Source organism: Sardina pilchardus, chromosome 19, assembly GCF_963854185.1.
Source record: "Sardina pilchardus chromosome 19, fSarPil1.1, whole genome shotgun sequence".
Classification (NCBI taxonomy): domain Eukaryota; kingdom Metazoa; phylum Chordata; class Actinopteri; order Clupeiformes; family Clupeidae; genus Sardina; species Sardina pilchardus.
The window spans coordinates 27,026,211-27,048,710 of record NC_085012.1 but is presented as its reverse complement, the minus strand read 5'-3'; the positions used below and the strand labels follow the sequence as shown (position 1 = coordinate 27,048,710).

Here is a 22,500-nt window from a genome sequence, read left to right as displayed (position 1 = left end):
TCCCCTTACAAGAAAACATAAAGCAATAGAACAAATCCTTCCTCAGTGGTTGCTGCTGGGGTGGCTGTCTGTATGCGTCAAGGGCTGACAGGCTGGACTCAGATCAGCGGGGTTGGGCTTCTCTAGACATCCATTTTAAACGGGGCCAGACCACACAGGGAGAGAGTGATTTGATGCGTCCACTTCAAACAGCACTGATGAGGAGAAGCAGCACAGACATTGTGCAATGACCCCGAAGAAAATGTCATATAGTTAGTTTAGAACTCATAAGCTATAAACATATGAGCTTCTTGGTTAGTTTAGTTAGTCGTTAAGAGTGAGCAGCACTGGGTGCTGTAGCCTGCCCACATGGCAAAGTCCCCTTTGATGATGATACTCTAGCCTCCCACAGTCTCTGAGCTGGTTGATTGATTATTTACAGGTGTGTCTTCTGTGTGGTTTGTGTGGTTGTGGCCATGTAGCTGTGCTGTGCTGTGCTGTGCTGTGCTGTGCTGTGCTGTGCTGTGTGGTAGTGTTTTTGTGGAGGTGTGCCTGGTGCAGGGTTCCCCATGTTCCCATGCTCCGTCAGACAGACAGATTGTTCGTGTCATCTCCCCTGTCTGAGCGCAAGGGGGCAGGAGGGGGGATTGGCCCTGCAACCGCAGTGACCTCATCGGAATGCTGTGAATCCTGGGTAATTGGGCTGCTGCAGTGCAGTGTGGGATGTGCCGACCGCTGGCCCCAGCCGGGCTGGACTGGTGGGTTTTCCTAGCATCCTTTGGGACACGGTCCTGGTCTTTTGGCATCAGTGTTGGCTCTGGCAGGCATTCATGTCTCCAAGAAAACAGCAGCACACAGACAGAGAACAGCACAACACAATGCTACACAACACAATGTAACAAAGCGCAGCATAGCACAGTACCACATAGCTCAACACAACATATCACAATGCTATGCAACAAACAGCATGATGATCCTGCATAGCACAGAACCAGGCAACACATCACAACACTACACAATATAATACACAGCATAACACAGAACAGCACAGCTTAGCAGCACAACACCATGCAACATTACATAATATAGCACAACACAACACAACGCAACACAACACACATAACACAGCACAGCACAACACCACAGCACACCACACCACACCACATCACACCACACCACACCACACCACCCCACCCCACAGCACACAACACAACACACCACACCACACAACACAACACAGCACACCACGCAGTAAAGCGCTGGCACACCCCACTGAGCCCACTCCCTCAGAGTGGGGCGCAGAACACGTGTAGCACATCAGGATCAGGTCCAGAGCATAGTGGCCTCTAGAGAATGTGGGTTTGGACCAGGATCAGGGTGCCTGTGGGAGCTCCATGTGTGTGATCTGCTGCCCTCTACAGGACAACACCAGCACAGTCTGAAGTCTCTCAGACCACAAGCACTCCACCCAGCTGCCCCATGATACCACTCAGTCAGGTTTACACATGTTCAGCACAGTGTGATGGCACTTAAATCACTGTAAATGCCTCCAGCAGCACCAGAAGTGTGTGTGTGTGTGTGTGTGTGTGTGTGTGTGTGTGTGTGTGTGTGTGTGTGTGTGTGTGTGTGTGTGTGTGTGTGTGTGTGTGTGTGTGTGTGTGTGTGTGTGTGTGTGTGTGTGTGTGTGTGTGTGTGTGTGTGTGTGTGTCAGAGAGGGAGAGAGAGAGAGAGTTATGACCAGAAGACTTATTACCAGCATGGGAAAACACAGCATTGTTTGGGATGATTTTTGCATCTTCCCAAGGATAATTATTTGTGATTTACACAACGAATGTTATTCAGGGATTTAGCATAATGATTGTGTTGTATTAGCTGATAGCTGATTATAGACGTTTTGCTGTCTGTTGTACAGTTATATATACAGGTCATGGCAGAGTCTCCCAGCACAGCATGATTTAGGAAATGGATTGATACAGTATTTATCGTCTTTGTCCACTCACGTTCATTATTCAGAAGCAGATGCTTCTGAAAATGTCAAACATAGCAGGTCCTGATGGGAGGGGTGGGAGGCAGATTGCAGCTCATAGGTCCCTATTATATACGGAAATGCAAAATTCTGTTAGTTGTAGGAGTTTTGAGCTAGTTGGTTTGCATTACCAACAAAATGGCTCATAGCTTGTAGCAGCGAGCATAGACTGTTAATGAAGTGAATGTATTGCCTTCTTCCATATTCTGTTAGCTTCAAATCAGTGGGCGATTTTGACTTATGCTGATTACAATGCAAACATGCGTCTAGTTACATTACATTTAGCAGACGCTTTTCCATCCAAAGTGGCTTACATATGTCAGCTACGTTACAAGGGATTATTGTCATTACATTGTCCCCGGAGCAAATTTATAAGTGCCTTGCTCAAGAGCACAACGGTGGAAGCCAGGAACCAACAACTTTCAGGTCTGTGCAACATTTCATTTGTAAACTTTATGAGCTTTGAGGTTTAGTGTCTTTATTATATGAATTGAAGCCTGGCTTGGTGAACCAGCAGGGCTATTAGCCAAAAACAAATAAGGCTTGGCGCCAAGAATTGAGTGACCCATAAGAAGTGTCTGTTCAGCAAGGTTAGAGGTCATAAGGAGTAAATAGGTGGAGGAACTAGGCAACTATGTATTACCTAGTTTGGTGAAGGAGATATGGCATCATCCTTCTTTTCTGAGTCCACAAAAACAAGTGATGACATGAGAAAAAGTATAAAAGTCAAGTACAAAATGTCGGAAGCAGCTTTCTTCGTCAACCAAAGCTCTGGAATGAATTAAAGCCACACTTCTTCGGTATTTGTCCACTTTGTCCAAATTGTGAGTTTGAATCAGTGGATTGGAATTTGACACAACAATGGCGTCTATGGAATTTGGTTGTAGATCTAGTGATCCGAAGAGGAGGCTTTTAATGAGTGTGAGAGGCTCCATAACAGCCTTGACAACTTCACCTCTGTACCTCTCTCCTCTCTCTCACCCCATCTCCTTCTGTTTACCTCATCCTCCCTTCCCTCCCTTTTCTCTCACTCTCTCACTACCTCCCTCTTTCCTTCACCCTCTTCTCTTTCGGCGGCTTCCTCTCTCATCATGAAGCCTACTTTCCAACTCTCCATTCCCTGTTTCTCTCTCCCTTAGCTCATCTCATTACCCATCCTCCCTCTCACTTTTCAATTCCATGCACGTTATTGGCAGGCAACATTGCTATAGCATAGAGAACAACCCATAATGATGATAATAAAAGCATAAAGATGTAAACTAAGTGTAATATATCTCTTCCTCTGCCTCTCTGCTTCCCTCCCTACATCTCCCTCTCCCTAGAATATATGTTCCTCTCCTCCTGCCCTGTTACTTCTCCTAATCTCTCTTTTCCTTCATATCTCTGTCTTTTCATCCCCCTCTTCTCATCTCCTCTCTCTTATCTCCCTGGTTCCCTCTGGGGCTGTGCCAGATCATATAGTGGATCGTATATCTTGGTAATTCCTCCCTATGATACACATTTCAACACCTGTCATGTTGTGGAATTGATAAAGTTGCATGGTGATGTTTTTGAATATATACAGGGTTCAAAGCCCTAATACTGTCCATCTATATATCCAGCCATCCACTCCATTCACTCCTTCCTTCTCCTCTTTTCTCCATCTCTCTCGCTCTTCTACTCTTTCTCTCTTTTTCACTATGCTCTCCTCTCTTCTCTCATGTTACAGTATGTCTATCCATCTCACTCACTCCCTTCGTCTCTCTCCCTCAGCCAGAGGACTTCCTGACCACGCCCGTCCAGGCCCCGCCCACTGAAGCATCCTCAGACGATGAGGACCTCGAGGAGGAGACGTCTGGTCAGGCCATCGACCTGCCCGATGAGAGAGGTAAGGGACTGTACCTTCTTAGGACACACATGTGCATCAGGGAGTTTTGCTCAAAGGCTCAGTCCAGTAACAGAGAGTGACTGAGTCTGCAAGTGAAAGGAGTACAGGTAAATGAAAGAGTCAGCTGAAATACTGCAGGTTAAAAGTGCATTTGAAGAAAGAAGTCATGAAAACTACCGATGGTCAACCTGAATGAATGATCAACATGAATGAATGAAAGCTGTGACAGAATTGGTCATAGTCCATAAGAGAACATTCAGATAGCATCCATGACAAAAAGGGAGTTAGTGCCGAGCTCTGATGGACAACATGCTGTGCCTTGCAGTCAGTGAAAGCCATTGGGAATATGCATATCCCCAGCAGGGGGCAGTAAAGCCATTTGTCTCTAGTATAAAATTGCTGAGGCATGGTATTGTCTGAGTCCTTGTTCATCCCAATTGGATGTTCATAGCCACTGAATGGGCATTACTGCCTCTTTACTGTGTTTGGAGCTGAGCCTTGATCTGCTTCCAGAGATGCAAACGAACTCATCTTTCACTCTTATATTTAGAGAGCTGAGTCATTATGGTTGTGAATTACCACAGAGGGACATATGCCCAGGGCTTGGGAAATTATTTTGGAGACACGATTGTTTTTCAGGCATGTCTAAGAATATGTTACCAACTCCCACAATGTACATTAAAGAGTCTATTGTCTTCATGCAGCCACAGAACACACTGCCAGGCTGGACACAAGTCACACAGAAACCCATGTAAGTAAGAGTGTGTGTGTGCGTGTGTGTGTGTGTGTGTGTGTGTGTGTGTGTGTGTGTGTGTGTGTGTGTGTGTGTGTGTGTGTGTGTGTGTGTGTGTGTGTGCGTTTGTGTGTATTTACAAAATTTCTTTTTAGATTTTAGTTTGTTTGTCCTGGCCTATATGTAACTAAATAAATGAGTGTGTGGGTACATTTGTGTGTGCCTGCAAAATGTCAGCTTGTTTATTCTGCAAGTGTATGTTGTCCGCATGTTGCATTGCTGCCTCCAATAGACAGTTCCACGTGTAAGCATCATTAAACCTTCATCGTGTCTCCCACAGATGAGGCCTAGTATGAAAGGAGAGAAGGGGGACCCTGGCCCCTCAGGTCCTCCAGGTCCCCCCGGGCCTGCGGGCCGTTCCACCCCAGCTTCAGGCACCAGTTCTGGGTCAGGAGATCCTGGCCCCAGGGGGCCTCAAGGACCCTCAGGGCCACCAGGGGTCCCAGGAATTCCTGGCAAAAATGGAGAGCATGTGAGTATTGATTCTCCAAAACGCTCCCAAAACTCCCACGCTCAGAGCAGCATCCCAGAATGACACCCCAACACTTAAATGTGTGTGTGTGTGTGTGTGTGTGTGTGTGTGATGTCACCCCACCCTTAACAGTCCCACCCGGAGAAGTTTCCCCATGGCTTCACACAGACAGACAAACACACATCATGTCAGAACCCTTGCCATAGTAATTGTGGCTAATTGCCCCCTCTTGTAATGGCATCATGGCTCCGTTTGCCCCTCTGACAGCATCGAGAGTGGTGTAGAACACGGAGGTGTTGCCCTCGTAAACCCCCCACTGGGGCACTTAATCCCATGTGTTTGAGGTCCCGCGTGACAAGGCTGTGGTCAGACCCTGTCGCTTTGGCACCTCATTGGCGTGCTGACCAATCCCAGCTCCGATGGGTTGTGTTGCAATGAATGTGTCGGCACGCAGCAAGCAGCCCTTCGTAAACAGAGCAAACAGCCTTGGCAGGCAGCGAGCGCTTTCTTCCCTCTTCTCTTAAAGCAAACGATTGAGAGAGAGAGAGAGGGAGAGAGAGATAGAGAGTAAGAGAGTGAGAGAGAGGATGCCTTTCCTCTGCTTTTCTTCGGAGCGGTTTGGCACCAGAGTCGGGGCGTCCCAGTCATCCATCTGCATAGCTGTGTGTCAGTGACATTGTGTTCTGTGCAGCCTCCCTGCCTGGGACAGGAAAGAAAAGCATGTCTTCTGCACAGACCGGGGATTAATGACTTCTTAATACTGGCCATCGCATCCTGAAATGAGATTGAAAAACGTTGAAATGATTATTATTGTTGTTTTGTGGCTAATAATGTTTAGAAGCTGAAGTTAAGATATGTTTGTGTTTAGGTGGTTAAGTCTTTACAAAGTACTTTTGTGTATGCATTATATTAAGTCTTAATGGAACCATATTACTGATATGACACACATCTCTCATACAAAGAAGTGAAGGAGATCAAGGGCACTCCAGGTCCTGCTGTGCATGTGTCCTGGTACAGATTAATAACTGGCTACAACAGCCACCATACTGTCACCACTCCACTACCAGGGACTGGAAACAAAACTTTATTGACTCAGGGCAACTGATGCCTTACTTTATAAAACTACAGATCTTCCAAAGTGTCTTTTGACTACCATGCATATTTACTGATAAACATAATATATTAATGTTACCTGCAGACTATTGTGTTTTGCAGCAAACTGAACTTTGGGGAAATGAGAAGCCCATAAATCTGGTCCCTGTTGAGTTAAATGAGCTCTCTCTTTGTCTTGCAGGGTGTGCGGGGCAAAGATGGGGACCCTGTAAGTATGATGCAACCAGTCAGTCAGAACACTGTCTGCTCATTACGCTCCTGGCCTGTCTCACCTGCCCACAGTCACCTGTCACTCTTCACCTGTCTCCTCAAATCTACTCTATCTCTCTTCTCTCTCTCTCTCACACACACACACATACACACACACACACACACTGACACACACACAACCCACACAAACATTACCCCCATCTATGTCTGTGGGTGTGTTTGTGTGTGTGTGTGTGTGTGTCTATGGTGTGCAATTTCAGTTGAAATGTTGGATCACCTTTACACATCTTCACACATATGCACTTGTGGTCAAAATTATTCCAAGACAACTGGTGTGAGACTGCAGCTTTATTTACGATACCGGGAGCATGTTACTCACATGAAGTCAAAGTAACAAGCCCACACATCTGTGGGCGAAGCCTGTTCTTATACCCTTAACACACGCACACACACACACACATGGAACATCACCAGATACACTTCAGTGAGTCTTTAACCACCTGGTGATTAACAGAGATAAGAATGTTTACAAGAACTCCTCAACCATGTTTGTATTTGTGTGCCATGGGTTCACTATGGGGTCACCTCCACATTCCTAAGGTCAGGATGGCAACTAGAGTTAATTATATGTAAGCTATAGTAAATGGTTAATACAATGGGAAACATATAAAATGTATCCCACATATTTTCTCTGTGCCACTATCACTCTCCTCTATAAAAACGAATGTGCCACTCTCTCAAATAGACTCTCTCTATCAATGTCCTCCTCCCCATTTCTCTCACCTCTCTCTTTCTCCCACCCTCAGATCCCCCCATTCTCCCTTTCTGTCTCTATTTCTCTATTTTCTATTTCTTTTTCACCCACTCTCTATGGCCCTGTTTTACCCTCTACCTCTGCCCCTCTCTCTCTCTTTCTCTCCATGTCTCTCCTTCTCCCCGCTCTCTCCTTCATTCTCTCTCCTTTTCTCCCTCTCTGTTTCTCCTTCTCTCCCTCTACCTTTCTCTCATCTCTCCTTTTCTCCCTCTCTCCTTCTCCCTTCTCTCCTCTCCTTCTCTCCCTCTCTCCTTCTCCCCTCTCTCCTTCTCTCCTTCTCTCCCTCTACCTTTCTCCCCTCTCTCTCTCCCTCTCCTTCCCTTCCTCTACCCTTTCTCCCTCCCTCTTTCTCCTTCCCTCCATACTCAGCATTGCATCACCCTCATCATCTCTCTTCATCCCTCCATCCAATCAGAGCTGTGCCAGTCTCCTGCAGATGCGTAGCGGAGCCTCTCCCTGTGCCAAGGCACGGAGATGGAAATGGAATGGAAACGCTCTCTTGCCTCACAAAACCTCTCCGAATCAGATCGCATCGCATGCACAGCCATTAGTGGGGAGGCTGGCCGAGTTGATTGGGTTGCACCGCACAGACTTACCTCACCAAAGGGTGGTGGGGATGGTGTGTGTGTGTGTGTTTGTAGTGGGGATGGTGTGTGTGTGTGTGTGTGTGTGTGTGTGTGTGTGTGTGTGTGTGTGTGTGTGGTGGGGATGGTGTGTGTGTGTGTGTGTGTGTGTGTGTAGAAAGGTGGGGTGGTTGATCACAGCGGTGGTCCCGGTCTTTCATGTGTACGCCCCGCTGTGATTGGGTGACGATAGCACCTGCACACCTGTGCGTCTGATTAAACTGCAGCCAGGGTTACGACCCGGTCCAGATTTACAGAGGGGGGCCCCCGCACATGTGGGGTGCATCTGTGGCTCGCCTCTCACTGCTGTTTGTGTGTAGGATTTGTCTGCGTGTTTGTGTGAAAAAAATATGTGCTGTGTGTGTGTGTGTGAGAGAGAGAGAGAGAGAGAAAGGGAGAGAGAGAGAGAGAATGTGTGTGTGTGTGTGTGTGTGTGTGTGTGTGTGTGTGTGTGTGTGTGTGTGTGTGTGTGTGTGTATGCGTGTGCGCGTGCGTGTATGCGTGTGTGCGTATCTCTACGTGTGATGCTGGGAGGCAGACAGGAGGAGTGTTGGCAGTGCGGAGGGGGGGGTCGGTGTTGCCCCCTAACACAGACAGCCCCTGAGCTGAGTGGTTGTGTGCGTGTGCCTCTGGCTCATGTGCATCTCGCTGTGCTCTTGTCTCTCCTCAGGGACAGGCTGGTCCTCAGGGCTTCCCCGGGCTCCCAGGAGACGCAGGACCCAAAGGAGAGAAGGTGCCGGAACACCGCCCACACACACACACACCACTAACCTCCCAACCCTCATATAGTCACCCCAGGGGGCCAGGCCCACCCTAATGTCCTGCATATGGTTCTCTATTGACATTGATCACATACTGATGTGGAGTTGAAATTGACTGTGGCATTGGTATTAATATTCATATTGTTACTGATATATACCTTTTAATAGCTGTTTCAGTAGGTCAGTTTAGTAGGTACCGGTATTCTATTCTCCTTAGCCAAGGTCACTTATGAAATGGCTGACCAGTGGTCTTGTTCCCGTAGGGTGATGCTGGTGTTGGACGTCCTGGACCCCCTGGCCTCCCCGGCCCCCCAGGAAAACCAGCCTCCTTCAAATACATGGTAAGAATTGGTGGTCATGGTACATGGTCATACATGGTCAGAATTATACTCCAGCAAACTAAACAGATACATGGTAGGATCTATAACCTTACTGAAAGAAACAGTAACTAACGCTAAAACTCAAATGAACTAATGCTAATTCATGCTCCAGATGTGATGAAAGGCGCATGAAATGAACAGCTAGGCCTTTAGAATACGCTGTGCTTCATTTGTTCCTCCAGTGGAGTAAAAGGTATTAGAGAGACATAGAGGGACTGCAGCACCATCAGTGACGCACAGATGATGATGTGGCTGTGGCCATAAAAATGTTGCTGATCCACTGCTTGTCCTTCAAATGCTGTGCATGAAAAGGGCACCATATGGCACACGGAGATGAGGTAGCATCAGACGAGGACACCAATGCATCCTCATCAGCAGTCAATGCGTTGAATGATATCATGGAACCTGGAGCCTGAGTTCAGAGCCTGAATGTTTCTCTCTTCTTTCCAGGAGGGTGTGGAAGGCTCTGGGTTTGAGGACTTTGACAGTGACACGGAGGTGGTCAGAGTAAGAGCGTCCCCTTTCACATGCAGACACTCATATCTCATGTGCTGTATACTCACTGGTGTGCAAGCCCTCTGGATGGGCCTGCCATCTCAAGTATTGGGCCAGATTTGAAACCTAATACAAGCTGGGTGTTATATGTTGGATGTTTTAGATATGATGTTATAAATGTAAAATGTTTATGTACTTCATCTCTAATGGTGGAGTTTGTGTTTGTCCTCTCCAGGGACCCCCTGGACCTCCAGGGCCCCCAGGAAAGCCTGGCCCTCCAGGCCCATCTCAGGAACTCCTTCCTGGGCAGCCAGGACCAACGGGAGCCCCTGGGAGAGATGGGAAGGATGGGGAGATGGGTAAACCTGGCCTACCTGTGAGTACCCTCTCTGGTGTAGTGTCAGTTTTCATTAACACATGATTTCCTGAGTGTTAGCCAAAAGCTACCCTGTAAAGTCTGTAGAGTGTCGGTCTTTGGTGTAGTTATTGCTCTTTAAAGCAAGGGAGCAAGACCACTCTGAACCATGACATTCATAAAGCCATCAAACCGGAAGAGGACAGACAGTTCATCATTCAACAAGTCATCAATCCAGAAGAGGACAGATAGTTGATGTTTAGATGATCTGTAAGACAGCCAGCAAGGTTAACCTGTACCATGTCCTCTTAAGGGCATGTGACCCACTCTAGTACATGTTCATAGTGTAAATCATTCTCTTTGGAGACACATCCATGTTCCCCAGGTTCTCTCTGGAATATAATGGAAATAGCGCACACTCTCCTGAACGATATCGGTGTGCAGCATGCTTAACCAGCAGACGTAATCAGCATCAGAGCATGTCTGTGCGTCATGGTGTTGGATGAGTGAGCGTAATCGTTTTTTCATTTCGTTTCTTCTCGTGGGAGTTCGACATGAAGTAGTAAGAACTGCTTGGAATAACATTGGAATGAATGATACGAGACTAATATAAACAAAACAGCATGGCCAGGGGGTCACGACACAGTGTACTACACATGTAGATTTATTACAAACAGCAGAAATGCCTAATGACATGTCCGCCCCGTGTCTAACCTCTGCAGGGCAACAGGTGTGTGAGCAGAATTGAGTTACTTTGATTTATATTAGCAGTGAACCAAAGGGCTCAGGCTGCTGAGAACAAACACAGACAACTATATGTGCACGCACGCACACACACACGCTCGCACACACACACACACACACACACACACACACACACACACACACACATTTGCCGGATCAACAGCAAAGGCTATGTTGACAAGTCGGCGGGGTCAGAATCATTGTGGAAAGTAATGAACCACATCCTGGCTGTAAGACGGGGATTAGCCTGCTGTTTGCACAGGATATTACACTGCAGCAAAGCCCTCTCTCGGCCTGTTGCTCTACTGGATTAAGCGCTGTGGGTCCGCGGCCCGCGCTGGCTTTGAAACGGGTTTTAGGGACGCGGGCTCTGCGCTCTGTGTGACGTCTGTGCGCTGGCGTGTGTGTTTGCAGGTGTCTGAGGACTGGCTGACTAGCACCGTCACTGCATTTGACCTTGATTCAAGGGCAGAAGCTGGGTCAGGCTGGAGCTGGGGTTCGGGTTCGGCCTGGGGTTCGGCCTGGGGTTCGGGCTGGGGTTCGGACTCGGGCTCGGGCTCAGGCTCAGGCGAGGTATTTGATTGGCTCTGGCTGGTGGTGACATCAACAGACCAGAAACAGCCCCACCCCCACAATTATCCCAATAAACATCCACCACAGATTTCTCTCCCGCTGCTTCGGCCCTTACTTGCTTTAGCTGACGTAGCTGCTTCAGTGCATAGTGTTTTGCTCTTCGCATAGCGCGTAAACATGCATAACTGCTAGCCATATGTGCCACAACCCAAAATAGCAAAATGAGGCAATTTAATGTACAGTGGGTACGTTAATGACTGCATCATTATGCTTTTTCCAGGAATTTCACTGGGTATCAGTATCTGTGTGTGGTTGCATGTTTGTGAATGTGTGTGTGTGCTTGTGCACAGTTGGTGTGCTTCAATGAGTGTGTGCACTTGTGTGCACTTGTGTGTGTGTTTGGATGTGACTGCATTGTTTTCAGTACTATCTACAGTAGTAGTACGCCATCACAGGGGCAACTCTGTTGATCAGCTATGGAGCCCTACAGGTGGTTGCTAGTGCCCTGTCAGACTCAGGCAAACCTCACAGGAAACTAAATTACAGCAGCTCTCTGCCGATCTGTGGCTCTGCTACGCCAAAGTCCCAATTCATGCCTACAGGCAGGCCCTCTTAGCCCTCTCTCCCTCTAGAACGTTCCAGAAGGAATGTGTTTATCCAAGTAATCACACAAGACGGTGTCGTCAGGGCAGACACCAGCGCGGGTGAGATCCCACCCAAACCGGACATTTGAGCTGTCAATCAGACGGCAGAATGTCAGTAATTGGCCTCCGAGGTCCCGTTACCGTGGGAACAAGACTCCCCGTCTCGGTCTCTGGTCCCTGGCAGAGTCGCCGAGTCTGTTTTCAGAAGTAGCCCATGGAAAGAGTGAGAGTCATGGGTTACGCACAGTCCTCATTTTAGGACGTGTATTTAAGTCACGTAGCGAACGCTTGTACGCGAGCGCTCGGGTTCATGGGACAGAACGTTTTTTTGACGTTTCAAACATTTTATGATTTTATTGCACTGTAATGATGGAGGAAATGGTTACAGTGAGCTTTAGTGCTTAGTTCATATTCCTGGCCACTCAGCAACCACTAATGATAGCTAACGTGCTGCTAAGTATGTTGAGATGGCGAGTATATTTGTGTAAGTACAGCGAGAGAGCGAGGGATTCTTGAACATGTTAACGTGAAGGCACGAGCACGTTACAGACAGTGATTAATGATCTGCGGAGTTGTTTATGGTTTTCATGCACAGACAAACAACCTCTCTCACACACACGCACACACACACACACGCACACACATGCGCAGTTTGCGCACACACACTCACAAAGACGTGCACATGCACTCACACATGCAAACGCACTCACAGACACACAACAATCATGCACAGACACAAGCATATACTGAACACACACACAAAGCCAATGCACACACACACACACACACACCATGAAGTGAACTTGCCTGTGTTTATAAACATTCTTCCACTCTCATTCTCCCTCTCCATCTCTCTCTCTCTCTCTGCCCTCTGTTCTTCTCTCTGTCAAACACATCTGACTGACCTGGGGCTCATGCTGTGTGGTCTGCTCTGTACTCATGTGTGCCATCTCACCTCTTAACACACACATGCACACACACACACACACACACACACACACACACACACACACACACACACACACACACACACACACACTCGCACACATACACATACATACACACACACTCACACACTCACACACTCACACACACACACTGTACACATACACATACACATACACTCTCTCTCACACACACACATACTGTACATACACACACACATATACTGTACACACACAGGTATGTGCACAGGCATACACACACAGTAACATAAGCACACACATATGTACACACATATGTGTGCAAACACACACACACACACACATGTGCACAAGCATACAGTATACACCTTTACAAAACCACACACATACAGTACTGTATGTGCGCACACACACACACACACAGGAACACATACAGCTTGCCCCTTTTCATGCCAGTCCCACAGAGGATGTTAAGTTTCTCTACTTTAGTGTTGGACATTGTCACACACACACACACACACACACACACACACACACACACACACACATACACACACACACACACACCACACGTTGGCCTAATCATGTATCAAATCCCCAAGCTAAGTTTTGTTCTGCGCTTACATGAAGGTAACACCACTGTTTGGATCCCGAGCCAAACTGTTTTCCATTAGAGTTGCACATTTCCCCTCATAGATTGATCTATGTGTCAGCTATGTAGAGATTGACTGTTTAGATCAAAGGAACACACACATGTTCATACACACATAGTACGGTCAGGAACACACTCACACAAACATACTGTAACCAGACGTGCACATACTATAAATACTAAATACACATGTGTACACCGCACACTACATGCCAAACACACTGTCTCTACTTTAGTGTTGGACATTGTCACACACACACACACACACACACACACACACACACACACACACACACACACACACACACACACACACACACACATACTTTTATAATAAACCACATTATAATTAAACATTTCACACATAATTGCTGAGAGTTGGGAGTTCCATCTTTCAGCAGCATATCGTGGCTGCTCTCCCAGACTGTCAGCTGAAAGTTGAATGATCGGAGTGTGTTGGAGCGTCTGGAGTGGACGTGTTGAGCGGATCCATTCAGTGGGATTACTGTATGTATGATCAGATAAACCAATAAGGGCAGATCACTGACAGCGGGGGAGGGGAGACAGGAGAACGGGATAGATAAAGAGAAATAGAACAGAAAAAGAATTGAAAGAGAGTGTGAATGAGAGATGGATTGAATAGGGAATAGCTATTGAAAAGTGGGAGAAAAGAGAGGTGGAATAAGAGTGTTGAAGAGAGATGAGGAAAAAGATGTGAATGACAAACACTGTGAATGAGTGAGGGAAAGACAGAGGGAACGTGTGAGAAGTAAAAGAGTGAGAGAAAGGATTGAATAGGGGAAGATGAGAAAAGAGAGAGAGTGATCAGTGGAGGTGAGGGCCTAACAGTGACAGTAAATGAGGAGACCAAAGAGAGAGTGCTGAAAGGGGCACGGGGTGAAAGAGTGAGAAAGAGTGAAGAGGTGAAAGAATGAGGTGCACAAACGATGAGGAGTGATGAGGATGGCAGGAGACATGCGGCGCTGTGTTGCCTGTGTTCCCCCGGCTCTGCTCTCGTGGCAGGAGAGAGGCGAGGGGTCCAGTACACAGCACCTCGTCAAACACTGGCCCTCTCTCTGCCTGTGTGTGTGTGTGTGTGTGTGTGTGTGTGTGTGTGTGTGTGTGTGTGTGTGTGTGTGTGTGTGTGTGTGTGTGTGTGTGTGTGTGTGTGTGTGTGTGTGTGTGTGTGTGTGTGTGTGTGTGTGTGTGTGTGTGTCTGTGTGCGTGCGTGCGTGTGTGTGTGTGTGTGTGTGTGTGTGTGTGAATGTGGGGCCACTGGCTTTGATCTGAAGCTGACATCGTAAAACTGACTGCCACTTCATCAAACTCAGCCCCCCCTCCTCCTCTCCTCCCCGCTCTTTTTCTCTCTTTTTTCCTCTCCCTCTGTTGGATGTTCCAATCTCGTTTCAGCCTGGATACATCCATCATGGGAGAGAGAATGATTGCTTGCATAACCCACATGCTCAGCAAAACCCCGCTCCACCTGTCTCTGACAGGCCTGCGCTGGCGTGGACTGGGGAGTCTGAGCAAGCACAATCAGTCAGTGTGGGCTTGCAACCCCACCGGTGGCTCGGGCAATCGCTCAGGCACTCTCCGTCACTGGAGAAGGCTCTGATTGTCTACAGACTCGGGGTTGCCAACTGCATCATTTTGTCCGAATGTATCTTATCATTAGTTGAATTTTGTATTTATTAGAAGAGTGTGATGAGAGGAATGTTATTGCCAGGAGTTCATATTCATAGGAGTCTATCCATGTAATAGGCAATTGCAGTGTGTACTAAATAGCATAAGAAAGGTGTAATGTATTACGATGATACTGACAGAAGTAGTATATCTACTGAAAAGTACGAATATCTACAGCATCCGTATGGTTCTGTAGTTACATTTTGCGCTGGATGCATTGTGTGTGAATTCAGTGTGTTTTGTTTTGTCCAGGGGGCTGATGGTCGTCCAGGTGATCAGGGCCCTCCAGGCGAGAAGGTACAGTAGGATTTAACCTTTGATCTTTGATAATGAAATGGCCATCATTAATTCAGTGGCAAATAATTGGAGTGTAAATAGTGTGTATTATTAAGTGCTATTTGTATCTGTTATTTCTCAACAGAAGCACATATTATATGTGTTTTATTCATTTTAAGTGTGTTGGAAAGTTCCTAACGTAGAAGAAAAAGGATATTCACTGTATATGCTATCAACAGTTTTGCTCTTCTGGTCTTGTTGACAGGGTGACATAGGTTTAACGGGAATTCAAGGACCAAAGGTAAGACCTCCACTTCCACATTGGACTTTAAATCTCCTCTAATTTGGTTTCCATCCATACTTGATGCATTTATGCATGCTGTTTGATTACAGGCCCCCTCCCCAGAGACAGCAGAGCTCTAGTTAGTGGCTGCCTTGAGGGGTTATGAAACGGAGACCTCTGCTGCTACTATTATAATGAAAGCTTTTCAGCCAATTCTGACACACTGTGGGAAGCACATGTAGTCAGTCAGTTTCCACATTACAATCAGACATTCCTTATTTCACCCTATTGCACCACACTTTCTCTCTCTTACACACACACACACACACACACACACACACACGCACATACACACACATACAAAACATATCAGCATGCACACACACACACACACACACACACACACACACACACACACACACACACACACACACTACACTGTCCTGCAAGTTCCCACTCTGTTTAAGCTTATGTCCCCCAGAGGACACCATATCCGGGCCCTTCACACTTGACGTGCACTCTCATGATGTCCCTCTCCCTGCAGGGTGACCCGGGCCTAAGCGGACAGCCCGGCCTCCCAGGACCTATCGGTCCACAGGGGCCCGCTGGAGCAGCCGGCCCGCCAGGCCCTCCCGGCCCCCCGGGGCCACCATCACCCGGCTTCAAATTCAACCTGGAGGTGTGTGTCTTACCTGTCATCATCTGCGCATACCTGCAATACCTATTGCATTTTCAGACATCTTCAGTTCTGATCTTGGCAGTATAATGCTCATACTAGCCTGGCTACACCCACCTAGGTCTCGGGGAAATACAAGTCTGGAACACTATAGTTATACTAACGTTATACTAACGTTTCCATCAGTCAGCAGATGACCTGCCCAATCAGTGACCAGAGGGAATGACGCCATAGTTTTGAAATCGAAATTGACTGTGGTAAATGTTAGTAGCAGCATCTGCAAACATTGAAAAGAATGCAGGAAGAATGTGTACATTTATTTACAGCAAAGATAGTCTCACATAATTGTTTAATGCTGTTTATTGTTTGTAAAGTTTAGGCAAAGTAGGAAGTAACGTCAGGATTCCCTGATCAGTGAAATTGGTTCGGTAAATGCTAAGTCTACGCCCATCACCATGCCAGTGTTGGAAAGTATTCTCATGAGTGCCTAGACTCTACTCACAAAATGATTGAGTTTGTTTTTTCGTCAGGCTACTAATATACTGTGATCTACAACATATACAGTAAAGTGTCTGCATTTTGCATACACTCTAAGTTGAAATGTTTGTCCCCTACACCAGTACTGTCCCTGTGCTAGAAGTCCTTGTGGATAAGTCCGCATCAGCTAAGTAAATAAATAAGGAGAAGGCTTACATTGATGCAGTCACGTAGAGTTCAGGGTGACGTCAAAGACCTCGGGCACTGGGACAGAGTCTGAGCTCATAACCTGACACTTATAAACCACACTCAAATTAGACTTTATTTTAGCACACAGGGACGGACAGACTGTTCCAGATATGTTTTATTAGAACATTTGTGATGTCAAAAGTCGAAATTTCCTCTATTTTCAGGGCGAGTATAAAGTATTTTATTGATTCATAAACAGTTTGTCCAAGGCAGAGGATTTGCAGGTCAGCGCTGAGTGCAGACCGACACAAATATTTTCCTGCAGTATGTAGCGCTTGTTACTGAATTCTACACACATTCTCTTCTCCTAATGAGTGTTTTATTGACTCTCTCTCTCTCACACACACATACACACACACACACACACACACACTGGCAGGCAAGGGCAGAGAGCCCTGTGGTTACAGGTTAAATAAAGTCTGCATACATTTATGATGTTTAAAGAAATATCTCAGTGTTGCAGAGGTTTATTTTCTCTCTGCAGTGGTTAGCGAAGAGGAAGGTATTGACAGCAGAATGAGTAATTTTAGAGTGCATTAATGAGTAGAGTGCATTCATACACAGTAGATACCGTAACCATTGCGTAGTAGGCTACTATAAGGTTTCTCGTGGATCAAAAGGGCAGATTCCAGTGGTGGATACTGCCCTTTGACATAGGGGAAGCTGTAATACATTTGTCAATTATTGAACTAATATGATTAAGGTCATATACTGTATATTGTTATTAAACTAATATTATTAAGGTACTATATATTGTTCTTTGAGGACTAAAACAATTTAGACCAAACAGGTTTTGAGGCAGCTGGCTGGGCTAGATCATTTAAGGGGAGTTGAAATAGGCTGTTTGGCAGCCTACTTGAGTTTTTTCTCTGTGAGGATAGTTAAATCAATTTTCGAAGTTCATCTGCCTTGGTGTTTAATTCTGATTCTCTCCTCATAAGGAAGACCATCAAACGGCAAATTACAAATTTACACACATAAATATACACACATTACTGTTTAAACACACTACAATAATTCATATTCCTTTTGATCTTGGAAGATGGATAAAGCAACTGCTGTCCCCCTTTTGCATGTGGTCATTTTTGTGTAGGCCTACAGTATGTGTTTGTGTATTGTGTACTGTGATGTAGCTCTTCTGATCTGAACTAATTGTGGTGTTATATGTTGCAGGACTTTGAGGGATCTGGGGAGCTGGGAAGCGCCATGGGAGCAGTGTTGCCCAGGGGTCCACCCGTGAGTGCAATGTGTACAATTATACCCCGGAGACAAGAAGTGCTATTTTCTGATTGGCTGACCGTGAGCTATTAATTATGTATATCAGGGCATCTCTGAAGTAAATCCGGTTAAAAAGTAAAAAAAGTCAGCCATAGATTCTGTATTTGGGGACACCTTGACAGTCATTATCCCTTATTTATACGCACACTGTCTTACACTCAGAAACACACACACATACACACACACTGTGCAATTTGGTATGCTATGTGCACACTCACAGACAGGCTCATAGATAACACATGCTTTCTATCTTAATAGGGACTTCCTGGACAGCCAGGTGTTATAGGACTTAAGGTAAGTGGCCTACACACACAAACAAAACAATAACTTTCTCTCTCTCTCTCTCTCTCTCTCTCTCTCTCTCTCTCTGTGTACATAAATCTTTGTTATCTGAATGAAGGGGTGTGTGGTCATATTCTGTGTGTCTGTGTGTGTGGTCAACCGAATTGTTGGTGTATGATGTAGATATTTTTTCCTCTGTCTGTTGTTTGGTGACCTCACTCTGTTTAACTAAGTTTGTATCTCTTCTGTAGGGAGAGAGAGGTGCTGATGGGAAACCCGGACTCTCTGTGAAGGTCAGTTCTCCGTTTCAGTCACACACACACACACAAACACACACACACACACAAGCATCCCCATATCCACCTGTCAGAATCAGACCTAACGGAGATGGCACCCCCTGACCCCCCATCCCCCATTCTGAGCTCGTCATTATCCTCACACGTGAACTCTTTATTTTGCTTTTTATTTGTGATTGGCTCTTCTCATAGGCACTGGGATTTTTCGTCTGTTTGTGTGTCTGTTTGATGTCTGCTCTTGGCTGTCCATAAAACATGTTTACTCCCCAACACCAGTAGGTTCTGGGCCTTTAATATCATGTCTGTGACAGCTGGGCAAATGTTTTCTTTGTCTGTTTGTTTGTTTGTCTAAATCAAATTTTAATGAAAATTTGATGAAAATGCTCTGTGCGTGTTTGAGCAACTGTCACACTCAGCAGCATGTATGCACACACGCATATACCACAGTAATATATTAAACACATTCACACTCTCGCTTTCTTGCTCACAGACACGCACACATATGCTTGAACAGAGGCAAGAAAGTCTTATAAACGCAAACAATCAAGCAAACACACATATCTCTCACACATATTACTCTCTCTCGCTTTCTCTCTCTTTATTTTTGGTTCATACACACACACACACACACACACACACACACACACACACACACACACACACACACTCACAAGTGTTTCCCATTCATATTCCTCAAAAGAATCCAGCGGTTCCCTGCCATGTGTTTCCCATTAGTCCTTAATTTCAGATGAATTCCTCCCTGACACATCTGTACAGGTCACAGCAGACAGGCCTCGCGTTAACTCTATACAGCACAGGGATTCATCAAACCCATATTATGTGTGTGTGTGTATGTGTGTGTGTATGTGTGTGTGTGTGTGTGTGTTCATACAGGGGATGTATCACTATGTTGGCCATGCACTAGTTTTTTTTAGTGCTATCATATATAATATTGTATAGAAGAACATTCTCCTGTTCATGTTGAAGAATTACTCTGTCAACCATCTGGCAGTGAACGATGAAAGTGTGCCATGTTCAAAAAGCACAGTTCAATAGTGTAAACTGCATACTTTTGTCCAGCTCCCCAAGTCTAATCTAGTCCTTTGATGTTCCTCACCTTTGCATAAGATGTTCCTTGTAGCCACTAGCCAGCCAGGCTTTGATTCAGTGATCATTTCTCCTCCAATCCTCCAGGGAGACCCCGGTGAAAGAGGACCTGCGGGTGAATCTGGAATACCTGGATTACCAGGAGCAAAGGTACAGTAGGAGTGTAATTCCAAACGAGAGATGTACTGTAAGGGCTCTTTCCCAACTAGCCCCCAGATCATCTCCACTTCCACCCCACTGGTGCAATCACATGGAGGGTCCAGCATAGTTAACTCATTCCATCAGCATGCAACATTATCATGTCTGTAGAGAACCTTAGTCCCACCCTGTCAGTTGAAGGGTAGTCCTCTACATAATACAATGTAATGTTGGTTTACATATTACAGCATATGGAAAAGTCAACAAGTGTTTAAAAAATGAAATGTCACACCACACACTCACATTACGAAAGAAATACACATATTTTGAGATGTTGGCATGATCTGCTTTAGTTTAAAATGCTTTACCTATAAGAGATTCACCACACTTAAGGTGCTATTTCAGTGCTGTTTTTGTTTAACACTTAGGGTCAAGCAGGAGAAGCGGGCGATTCTGGACTGAAGGTAATAAATACCTTTTCTTTTTGCTTTGTGATTTGTAAAAGGTATCTTACATGCATTGCTCAGTAAATTGTCTTATTGTCCTAAAAAATCTAGAAAAAGTTGGTATCTTATAATGTATAACAAGTTCTTCAACATCTCTGTTCTCTTAGAACGACTCTGAAAAGTTCTATCTCAATGAACTATTTTGCCAACAAAATGTAAACATTTTTGGTAGAGTTTAAGATGCATCATGAAGAGTTCACAGCTTTTGAAGTTAGCTTTAAGAGTTCTAGCTGCCTCCATTGGTTCTGGGATGATCGATTTGTGGAGTAACTGCCTTTGAAACGTGTTCTAGGGCGAGCCTGGCAGAGATGGACTCGGCCTCGTCGGACCACCGGGTCCTCCAGGACCACCAGGACCCATCATCAACTTTCAGGACGTGAGTCCACCGACCAGTTGGCCTTTTCGTTTGTTCAATTCTTGGCAGAATTTGTCTCTTTTTCTTGCATGCTGATTTCAGCATAGATCATGACATATAATTTCCCTGTGGTAACCACACCGATCAGAAATGGTCCTTCCCTCTTGAGCCCCCCTGATCTCAGTATGTCAATCTCCCCTTCTCCTCAGTTGATGCTCAACGACACAGAAGGACTCTTCAACTTCTCAGGGATCTTGGGGCCACAGGGACCAGTGGTGAGTTTTGCTTGTACTGCCCTTGTGCTGCTGTTGTCATTCGGTGGCTTTGGACGAACCTCACAATTGCATTTCTCTTCAGTTAGCGACGGCACGTCTCCTCGGGCGGTGGTAGCATGATAGCGGTGATAGTGGTCAGCGCTTGGCTGGAAACAGAGCGTGGGGTTCCCACCCCTGCGCCCCCAAACCCTTCCACATCCCGGTGTTACCCTGACTAACTCGAAATGACTTTGAGTGTGCTTTATGTGTTTGTGATGGACAACAGCCCTCTGGTGAGGGACAGTGGTCAGCATTCAAAGAAACCACTGGGACAGGAGGACACGCCACTGTTTTGTAATTCGAGTTTAGCGAGGCCTTGTTTGTGTCGTGCTGTCCTGTCCAGAAATGCCTTGGGAGTTAAAGAAAACAAGCTTCCTGGCCTGCGCCTCCTGGTTTCCAAAGAGTTGGGGAATGCTGACTGTTCTGTTTTTTTAAGATGTTTTTCTCTAACTTTCTGATTTTGATGGGCCTTTATAAATGGTCAATAAGTTGTTTGCTGACACTATGTTGACAGTGAGGAATCCCCCCCAATTATGGTTAGGGCTAGAATCAATGTCAGGGTTGGCTTACTGATAGTTGACTGTGTGTGTGTGTGTGTGTGTGTGTGTGTGTGTGAGAGAGAGAGAAGGAAAGAGAGAGAAAGGGAGAAAGGGAGAGGAAAGAGCAAGAGAAAGAGAAAGATGCATGCCCCCTAACAGCAGGTGGTATCATATTTGTCATGCAATGACCTCAGCACATTATGAAATGAAACGAGCCTAAGTTAATCTTATCCATATATCCACTTTGTCCAAGCCAAGTGGAGCTGTTCTCTCTCGGAGCCCCTTAAACCCGGAGTCTGTGAAATCTCACTGGGCAAAATGACTTCCCACCCAAAACTCACCACCCAGAGTTTATGATTCACCCCCACAGTCCAGGAGAGCAGTTATGTTGAACAATCACTGGAACCCAAACAGTCGAATAAGCCCCAATGATTTTGTCAGTGTTTGTAGTGAAAAACACTGGGTCAAATCTGGCATGCATACTTGTCAGAGTAACTGCTATGATTGGCCTGTGAAGGTTAATTGCTGTTAATCTTTGTTTCCACAGTCTCTTGCGTTCCAAGTCATAAGAAAATATGATTGGTCCCTCATGCGCAATGCTGGCATTTGATTTCAAG

General features: G+C 46.0%; 1 protein-coding gene across 2 annotated transcripts in view; it reads left to right on the top strand.

Moving 5' to 3' along the window:
- Positions 1-22,500, top strand: part of col15a1a (collagen, type XV, alpha 1a) — a 93,933-nt gene that overhangs the window by 49,117 nt on the left and 22,316 nt on the right. For both annotated transcript variants that reach the window (XM_062521294.1, XM_062521293.1), the window contains exons 6-23: positions 3,758-3,872; positions 4,577-4,623; positions 4,946-5,137; positions 6,432-6,458; positions 8,568-8,630; positions 8,922-8,999; positions 9,489-9,545; positions 9,769-9,909; positions 15,360-15,404; positions 15,649-15,684; positions 16,211-16,345; positions 18,242-18,304; positions 18,605-18,640; positions 18,880-18,921; positions 20,119-20,181; positions 20,598-20,633; positions 20,968-21,051; positions 21,240-21,305. In XM_062521294.1, coding sequence (XP_062377278.1) covers positions 3,758-3,872; positions 4,577-4,623; positions 4,946-5,137; positions 6,432-6,458; positions 8,568-8,630; positions 8,922-8,999; positions 9,489-9,545; positions 9,769-9,909; positions 15,360-15,404; positions 15,649-15,684; positions 16,211-16,345; positions 18,242-18,304; positions 18,605-18,640; positions 18,880-18,921; positions 20,119-20,181; positions 20,598-20,633; positions 20,968-21,051; positions 21,240-21,305 — 1,326 coding nt within the window. The remainder of the gene's footprint in view (positions 1-3,757; positions 3,873-4,576; positions 4,624-4,945; positions 5,138-6,431; positions 6,459-8,567; positions 8,631-8,921; positions 9,000-9,488; positions 9,546-9,768; positions 9,910-15,359; positions 15,405-15,648; positions 15,685-16,210; positions 16,346-18,241; positions 18,305-18,604; positions 18,641-18,879; positions 18,922-20,118; positions 20,182-20,597; positions 20,634-20,967; positions 21,052-21,239; positions 21,306-22,500) is intronic.